Below are 10,000 nucleotides of genomic sequence, written 5' to 3' on the forward strand. Positions count from 1 at the left end.
GATCAGCTGTTCGTATCTTTCGGGCATTTATCCGTCGTTCTGAAAAGTGAAAAAAAAAAAGAAAGATGAATATATTTATATAGATTGAAATGTATTGAATAATATTCACGCGTGCAAATTACTATTGGATTGTATTCAATTGTATAAATAATAATAAGTAATAATAATTAACGCGATAATTAAGCGCTGATAATACGCTCATTTTTTTTATAATTCATTCCACACGGCACAATCTATTTTCTAATTTTTCTTTTTTTCTTTTTTTTTTCTTTTTCTTTCTTCTAATAAGCGTACTAAATTGCACAAATATAGAATATTAATCCTCTATAATTTATTTCTCTCTCATTTTTTTTATTTTTATTTTATATTTGCTTTTTTCTTTTTTTTTTTTTTTTTTTTTTTTTTTTTTTTGAAAAATGCAATTTTTATTAATCGAAGGATTTATCGATACCCCATTACATTGGATTTATTAATAAAATATATATAAAAAAATTGAAAGGGAAAATATTACAATTAATTAATAGTAATAAAAAATTGAATTAAATAATATTTTTATAAGAAAGAAAATTAATTCTTAATAATCGAATTTATTTCATATCAATTATATATTACATTTCGTAATATTATGATTTTCTTGTAAAAAAAGATAAAATAAGAAATTGTAATTACGGAGGATTAACATATATATCTATCTATCTATCTATCTATCTATGTATATATATATATATATATATATATATATATATATATATATATTTATATATTTACATAGAAAATAAAAAAAAAATATACATACATATACACGCATATATATTTATTGACCGATCGATATCATATATCTTCGATATTTTTAGCGATAGCTGAAAGAGAGGCGGGAATTCGAGTCAAGGTAAAATACCATTTCGCATAGATATATATATATATATATATATATATATATATACATAAAGGAAGATCATCATATGTGTTCATATGTATATCGTACTTATGTATAATTAAATTAAACACGGTGTGGTTTTTCAATGAAAAGCGTTATCCGACACGTTAAACGCTAAAGTGATATACGTTACGCGATCGTGATGTCGACGTCATTCGACGATTCACCTGCGCAGGTGCATACTAAATAAAGGTTTGATAACCTTGTGCAATGTACAGCATAATCGCTTTCACCGATACGTTTCGGTAATTAATTATCCTTCCGTTCCAACTAGATAAAAGCACTCAATACAACTCCGGAATTGAAACTCATTGAAATTCGAGAGCCGCATCGTTCCGCTAATTAATTTCAATTACTAATTCGAATTGAATCCGTCGAAATAAAGATTTCACCTTGACTCGATCGAGTACGAAAGGTTTCGTTGTATTATCTCTCGTTCTAGATTTTTTTTCTTTTTCTTTTTCTTTTTCTTTTTCTTCTTCTTCTTCTTCTTTTTTTTTTCTCTCTCCTTTCAATTTATTTTTTGTATCGCGTATAACGTTTTTAAGCTCTTTCCTTTTCCTTGTCTTTTTTTTTTTATTTTTATTTTTATTTTATTTTTAATACCAAATTAAAACTAAGTTGATCAAATATTTTTGAAACGAACGAAAAAATCTATAATCAGGACGAGAAATAAATGTAGAAAGGAAGAAGAAAAAGGAAAGTAATTGGTTCTCTTAATCTTTTTTTTTTTTTTTTTTCATTTTTTTTCTTTCTTCCCCCCATTTAAATGACAAAAAAAAAAAAAAAGAAAAAAAAACGAGTAAACACATCTATATCGAAAGAGTAAGTTTCTTCCAAATAATTTCCAACGAGAAAAAAAATTTATTTTTTACTAGAATGATATTCAATAAAAGGAAGAAAAAGTTTCGATTATTTATTTTATCAATCTTATTGCTAATAATATTTCGATTCACTTATATCTATATATCGAGGCTTGTCATTATCATTGTATTAATACTTTGACGTTATTGTTAATAAGAATAATTTGCACGTAAGAACGAGAAATGATGATAAAAAAAAAAAAAAAAAAAAAAAAGAAAAAACGAAAAGAAAAAAACGAAAAAAACTTCTCCGTTCATAAGTTTTCATTTAATTCTATTTATTTACTTTAATTATAACAAAAAAAAAATGTTTTAATTGTGATGAAAGAAAAAAAGAAAGATTTTAATATTTTTTTTTTTTTTTTTTTTTTTTTATTGACTTAATTTAATTCATTTAATTTCATTCAAGAAATTTCTTATTAACAAGAAAAATTATTAAGAAGAACGAAAGAAAAGAAACCATTCGTACTCACGATATTTCTGACGAACGTGCTGACAGAAACGTTCGATCGTTCGACGACGAATAATAATAATAATAATAATAATAATAATAATAATAATAATAATATATATATATATATATAATAATAATAATAACAGTAAGAATAATAACAATAAGCATAATAACAATAATAATAACAACGCCAACCATAATAACAATAATAATAATAAATAATAATAAACAACAATAGTAATAATAATTAATAATTAAAAAGAGATCATATTCATCGTTGTTGCTTCATCATGTAAACAGAAAAGCATTATTATTATTATCATTAATATTATTAATATTATTATTATCATTATTATTATTATTATTATTATTATTATTTTTATTATTATTATTATTATTATTATTATTATTATTATTATTATCATTACTATGCGTTTAAACGTTTGCATCTGTTTGATTAACAAAATCAAACTCGTTTAAAAGACGTATGCGATTTGCGCAACTCTAAGCAATATAGAATTTAGAAAGATACGCTAAACGCGTTTATGCGAAGGTTGAAATGAAAAATTAAGGGAGAAAGATAAAGAAAATGGAAATATATGTGTGTGTACATACGTGTTGTACAGGTATTATATTAAAAACCCTCTATAACACATTATGTAACTTTGATATTTTCAATAAACGTTATATTAATTGTTATTACTTGTTTATATTAGTAAATAATTTTTTACTAATTATAACTTATATAAAATATATACATTATTATAATTTTCACCTTAATTAATTATATGTTTTTTAAACGTGAAACAAAACGTTAGTTAAAGTTATAGAGGATTAACGAGCTAAATATATGAATGAATAGAAGAAGAAAATAAAGAAATAAGAAAAGGAAAGGGGAGAAAAAAAAAAGGAACAGAAATAAAGTGAAACAAAGACGAACAAAAAGAAGATTCTAAAGAGAAGAATGCTGTATATATAATCGTTGCCATTCATTTTTAAAACTATTATAAGTCTTATGTTCTTTCTTATAACAATCAACAAAATAATATTTCTTAATTTAATTATCACTTTCTACTTTTACAATAAAATCAGACTTATAACAATTTCAAAAATACAAAGCTACGATTATGTGCGTACCAGAAAAATGTGAAGGGATTTAGTGAGTTGGTTGTTGAAGGGTGGCATGGGGTGGTTTAAGGGTAGGTGTTGTGCGGGGCTGCTAGTGGATAGAATTTTCTTTCCTTTTTATTTCTTTGGAAAAAAAAAAAAAAAAGAAAGTAAAAAAAAATAAATTCCCGCGCGTACCTTCGAGACTCGGCATAGAAAAAGAAAAAAAGAACTCTAAATTCGAACTGCATTTATCTTTTCTTCGCTTTGTCTTTTCTTTTTCTTTTCTTTTTTTTTTTTTTTTTTTTTTTCCTTTCTTTCTTCAAATAAAGCAATGAAGAAGATAAAAAAAAAAAAGGAAGCCTTTGGAGATATCGATATCGTTACACAATTAGCGTGCATTTTGTATGTTTATCCATATATATATATATATGGTGAATTACCAATGTGGATGAGTTTAAACGTGTATCGCCCCTTTTTTCTCTCTTTTTTCTTTTTTTTTTTTTTTTTTTTTTTTTTTTTGAAATAAACGTCAGACTCTAGTCAAGGGACGGTTAATCAGTCAGTCAGGATGGATAATGAGATCAGTCAGTTAGTGTGGTTTAGGTTTAAACGTTTTGGTCTCACCGAACCTTTTGATAATAGTGAAGAAAGGTGCCAGTGAGTAATAATAGTAGTGGTAGTGATGGTGGTGGTAGTGGTGGTGGTGGTGGTGGTGGTGATAGAAGTAGTATTAGTAGTAGCAATTAGTAATAGTAGTAGCAGTAATAGTAGTAGTAGTAGTAGTAATAGTAGTAGTAGTAGTAATAATAATAGTAGTAGTAGTAGTAATAGCAATAGAAGTAATAAAAATAAAAGTACTACACAGTAATAGTTATAGCAGAAGTAGTAAAAGTATACAGCAGTAGCTGTACGATAGTGTAATATTTACTAGTAATAAAAATAATAAAATGAAAAGTAGTATATAATAGTGATATGGTATTGATAGTAGTAATAGAGATAGAAGTAGTAGAAGTACAGTTATTAGTAGTATGGTAATAGTAGCAGTAGCAGTAGCAGTAGTAGTAGTAGCAGTAGTAGTAATAGAAGTAGAAGTAATACACAATAGTTGTATGGTAGTAAGAGCTCTACAAAAAAAAAAAGGGTGAAAAGATTGACGTACGAGCTTTGCGATCGAAGAGCAACTTACGACGAGAGAAAGGAAAAAGAAAAAGAAAAAAAAAACGAAGAAAAGGGAAAGGCGATGATTGGGGTTGAGAGGGGGGGGGAAGTGCGTGGCAAGGATTCGTGTAGATTATAAAAATTTTCCTTAAAGAAAAAATGATAGAGATGGGTTATTGTATGTTGGATTTGCTTTTTTTTTTCACTTATCTCGTTCTCTCTTTTGTCATCCCTCTCACCCTCTCTTTCACTCTATCCCTCTCTCTCTCTCTCTCTCTCTCTCGCTCTTTTCTTTTTTTCAGTTCTTTTTTTTTCGTATTTTCTCTTCCATTTACACACACACATACACTCATTCATTCATTCATTCATTCGTTCCAATTGTATATTTCTTCTCTGTCTTTATCTAACTTATGCATTCGCTCTCTCTCTCTCTCTCTCTCTCTCTCACTATCTCTCTCTCTCTCTCTCTCTCTCTCTCTCTCTGTTTGTCCGTCCATCCGTCTTTCTCTAACTCACACAATAATTCTCTCTGCTTTCACTCTATAAACACTCAATACCTGATCAATTTGATTAATTGCTTTCTTTCCTTTTTTTGTCGTTTGTTTGTTTCGCATTCTTTTTCTTTTTTTTTTATGTTTCTTTTTCTTTTTCCTAATCGTCCGACTGCAAAAAGAGACAAATATGAAATATAATATCCATACATACATACATACATACATACATATATATGTATATGTATATACATATTATAGAAAGAAGAGATGAGTCAGTAATTAAAAAAAAAAAAAAAAAAAAAAAAAAAAAAAAAAAGAACAAAAAAAATCAAAAAAGAAAATAAAAAAAGAATTATGTATGCCTGTGTGTATGTGTGTCGTGAGAACAGTATAACCTGATCTATTGTTCTCGTTAATGTTGTTATTGTTTCTACTTTATATTTGACGGTGGGGGAGGGGGAGGGGGTAGAGGAGAGGAGATGTGTGAGAGAGATGTATCGAAAGAAAACGTTAATAATTATCATTATTATTATAATCTTATCATTATTATTTCGATCAGCTACTCTCTACCAGGCAACTTTCATTCACTATTACAATCGTTTTATTTATGTACTTACTTAAAGGGGCTGGCTGCAGCATGACATATTTAAAGGCCATCGTTAGGCTGTAAAGTAGCACCGATATGTTCACGAGAGAGATCATCCGGATTCCAAGTAAAACGAATCCCGAAAATCATTTTTCTTTTTTTTTTGCTTTTTCTCTCTGTTTTCGTTTTATTTCTTTTTTTTTTTTTCAACGTCCTCCCCCGGCTCTCCTTTTTTTTTTCCCCGCGCTTCCTTTTTTCATTTCATTTTCATACGTTCATTTATTTTATTTTACTTGTTTTTTTTTTTTCTTCCTTTCTTTCTTTCATCTTACTCATTCTTTTTTTCTCTCTCGTATTATTAAATTTTCACGATAATCTTTTTTGCATTTCTCTTCTTACACGACGCACGTTTAAGAAATAATAACAAAAGACGATCGAAGGGAACAATTGAAGGAGGTTTTAGGTTAGGTTGAGAATCATTATCGCGCGAATTTTACGCGCCAAACTGTTTAAATTTTTTTTTGTTATAGCATATATCAAAAAAAAAAAAAAAAAAAAAAAAAAAAAAAAAAATACGTCGTAGAAACGACAGATTATACTGAAAGAGAGAGAGAGAGAGAGAGAGAGAGAGAGAGAGAGAGAGAGAAAGAAAGATTCTCAAAAATTTAATTCTCCTCTCTCTCTCTCTCTTTCTCTCTCTCTCTTCTCTTCTTTTTTTATGACTGACTATAAACGTATTTGTTTTACAAAAAAGTACGGAAAGGGAAAATTCATTTGATCCGGTCATTTCTCTCAGAAAAGAGAGAGAGAGAGAGAGAGAATGTGTCCGGAAATATAAAGGTTAGGTTGGTACGCCTGTGTATTAAATTATAATGTTGAGATATTAAATTAATCGTTTACTTCATTACTCTTTCAACTCTTTATATAATATTTAATTTAACTTTAGCATTAATTGTTAATTATTTTTTTATTCAAAAGTTAATATTTACCAAGTATAAATTTCGTAATATTTATTTTACTTTAGGCTCGTTTAAAAGACGAAAGAAAACAATTAGGTTATAAAGAGTTAAAAACGTTGCTCAGTTCTTCGCTCTGCATAATATTATTAGTTTACTTTAACGTAATTGATTTTGTGTCAAATATTTGAAAGTATTCGTGCGCTCTCTCTCGTTTATAAGAGATAATTGGAGAAAATACGAAAATAAATGATATAGAAAAGAAGGAAAATAAAATTAAATGAAAGAAAGAAAAGTATGTAAGTAATGATATGTAAACAACATAGATTAAATCTTAATGATATTAATTATGATTATGACGGAAAGGATGAATAGGATTTGGATAAACAAAAAAAAAAAAAAAAAAAAAAAAAAAAAAAAGAAAAAAGGAAAAGGAAAAAAAGAAAAAGAAAAAAAAAAGAAAGAAAAACAATGATCACGGCACCCTATTTTTATTTATGGTGTGTTTGATTTACATGAAAATCCTTTTTTGTGTTTTTCTTTTTACTTTCTTTTTTTTTTTTTTCTTTTTTTTCTTCAAATTTTCTTTCCTACTTCCATAGACATACTGTAATAATTTTTAATTTTACAAATGTATGCAAGTGCATAGGAAAAGGTTTGCTGTTAAAATAAGATTATTTATTTATGTGTAAGAATTGGTCAATGAAATTTGTTTAATTTGTTCGTGTTGGTGTTTCTCCTTTTTTCTTATATATATGTATATATGTATATATATGTGTAAATATATATATATATATATATATATATATATATATATATATGTGTAAATGTATATATACTTTATTTAGTAATTAACGCATGAAAAGAATTAAACATAAAGCGAAAATATATTCGCAATAATGGCTAAATTAGAATTGAATATGATCGAATGAATGAGTGACGCATAAAGCTAGACATGAAAAGCAAAACATGCATGATGGGATAAAAACAAAAACAAAGAAAAAGGACAAAAACAACAACAAAATAGCAAATGGAAATCAAACATGTGGATAGGAAGGACATATATCCCAATTATCTTAAAGCCACTTTGAGTCGTTGCAATATTTTGATTCTTTCTCACAAGAATGCAACATTGCAATAAAATGACGCAACGATAGCTATTGCACATTGTTCAAAAACTATATATATATATAGATTATAATTAAGGTCTTCGTTTCTCTCTCTTCTTGCTACAATAATTAATAAAAAAAAAAAAAAAAAAAAAAAAAAATAATAATAAGCGCGAAACGAAAACAATACAAAAAGAATCCGTTTCACGGATCATATTATTTTCGATATAAAAATTTCGATGATAAAAAAAAAAAAAGAAAATATGACGACAAAACGTTAATGTCATGTCTCGAAGGTTACACAAAGAACGTAATGACGAAATGTGTATGTATATTTATATATATATATATATATATATATATATATATATATATATATATAAAAAGAAAGAAAAAAATTCATCATGAATCAAATTAGATTTGATTCGTAACGTCGATCGATCTCAAAAGCTTTCGGATTTGACGAGATTATATAGATGTTTAAGACCATCGATCAAATCCATGTGATGAGGTGGTTCGATCACGTTCACTTTACGCTCTCGAAAATATTCTCGCCTCTGTTTATGGCTATCCATGATCGAGCGCGTAGCTTCCTCGTTATCTCTATCCGTTGTGGTCTCAATTGGATCTTCTTGATCGCTCACCTGTACGATACTATCTGGTATGGGTAACGGCTTGGCCACTCCTATGCGTACGGTTCCTTTTGGTGCACCTTTCAGAGCCTGAACAGCTTGGTCAAGAGTTGCATTCTCTAAAGCGATATCGTTCACGAACAGAAGTCGATCACCTGGTATAAGTTGGCCATCGACTTGTGCAACACCACCAGGAACGAGCGATCTTATTACTATCACAGTTTCGTTGGGGTTCATTGGATCCTGAATCAACAGACAAAATGTGATGATATTATTTAAAAATTTAAAAAAGGAAAAGAAAATTTTATAGATAATATATATATATATAATATTCTATATATTATTTATATTCTGTCTATATTATTTATATTTCATCATTTTCAATATTATATTACTTATACAGGGATATGTATACAATAAATATATATATATAAATATAATATTGTATAATACTGTATAATACTGTATTATATTGTATAATATTGTATAATATTAGTACTATACTATAATATATATTATAATATTATATTTGCACTGTATTATACCATATAATATTGTATACTATTAATACTGTATTATACTCAATCTTTTTTCTATCCATAAATCTATATAGATAGAACGATACAACAAATCATATTACTATATAATGTATGCAGAGACAAACATTATTCCATTTCTAATCAGAAGTGTAAGCATTAGTGGAATGGTTAATTTAAAGATCTTTAGAATAACTTAATCATTCAAAACAATAATCTGGAAAGCGAGAAAGATTTGAATGTTCAAATCTTGATACAAATAAGTCGAGGATTCAACTTTTTTCACAGAGACACACATACGTATACATTATACCTGATAATCCAAAATGGAGAACCCAAGGCCCCTCTCTCCTTTAACCAGCTCGATAATTTGCGGTTCTGAGCTCCACATAGCCAAGCCCGTTAATGGTTCTAATGATCGTGACTTCATTTTGTTCAAGCTAGCGTCAGTAACTGTTGCGGTCGTAGTAGTTGAAGCCAAGGATCCATCAGATTTCGCTTTTACAAGTCTATCCATTGTCGGTAAAAGATTTTGAAGGGATCCACCGAGAATACTCTGTATATTTCATTGGATTAAATAAATTAACATTATGATTCGACGAAAATAGAAAGGATATAAAATAATTGATAAATATTAAATAATATTTTTAAACTTACTCTGGTTTGAAAGGCTGCTTGATGTTGAGCAGTATCGATGGGACATAATGGATCCTGGGAGGCCACATTCCTTCCGCAAACCATACGAACGTGTATAGGCAATTCTTTTAAAACGCTAACTACTTCCATATGATTTATACCGAGCAAACGGTAACCATTTACCTTAAGGAATATTACAATTTTTTAAGTTAATTATTTCTTTCTTTTTTTCTTTTTGTATATATTCTGTTTTCTTTTTTTTTCTCTCTCTCTCTCTCTCTTATATAATAAATTAAATAAATCTTACCTCCAACAATTCGTCTCCTGATCGTAATGTACCATTTTGACCGACAGGTCCCTCAGGTAAAATCGAACGTATGTAATGATGAGGCCTCACTTCTTGACCATTTTCAACATCCACCGTACCTTCTAAACTAATACCAAGACCGCTACCTTCTGCAAATTTCTTCAATTGTGCTACCTATATACGATAAAAAGAATATTGTCAATATTTTATTATTATCAGGAT

General features: G+C 27.8%; 1 protein-coding gene across 6 annotated transcripts in view; it reads right to left on the minus strand.

Moving 5' to 3' along the window:
- LOC124953928 overlaps positions 1 to 10,000 on the minus strand; it is a 76,591-nt gene that overhangs the window by 25,086 nt on the left and 41,505 nt on the right. For all 6 annotated transcript variants that reach the window (XR_007102374.1, XM_047506001.1, XM_047506002.1 and 3 more), the window contains 4 exons: positions 9,779 to 9,952; positions 9,493 to 9,654; positions 9,149 to 9,391; positions 8,312 to 8,542 (listed from right to left, as the gene is read on the minus strand). Coding sequence is in view for 5 of the 6 variants with exons in the window: in XM_047506001.1 (XP_047361957.1) it covers positions 8,312 to 8,542; positions 9,149 to 9,391; positions 9,493 to 9,654; positions 9,779 to 9,952 (810 nt within the window). In the remaining variant the exon portion in view is untranslated. The remainder of the gene's footprint in view (positions 1 to 8,311; positions 8,543 to 9,148; positions 9,392 to 9,492; positions 9,655 to 9,778; positions 9,953 to 10,000) is intronic.

Source organism: Vespa velutina, chromosome 13 (genome assembly GCF_912470025.1).
Source record: "Vespa velutina chromosome 13, iVesVel2.1, whole genome shotgun sequence".
Classification (NCBI taxonomy): domain Eukaryota; kingdom Metazoa; phylum Arthropoda; class Insecta; order Hymenoptera; family Vespidae; genus Vespa; species Vespa velutina.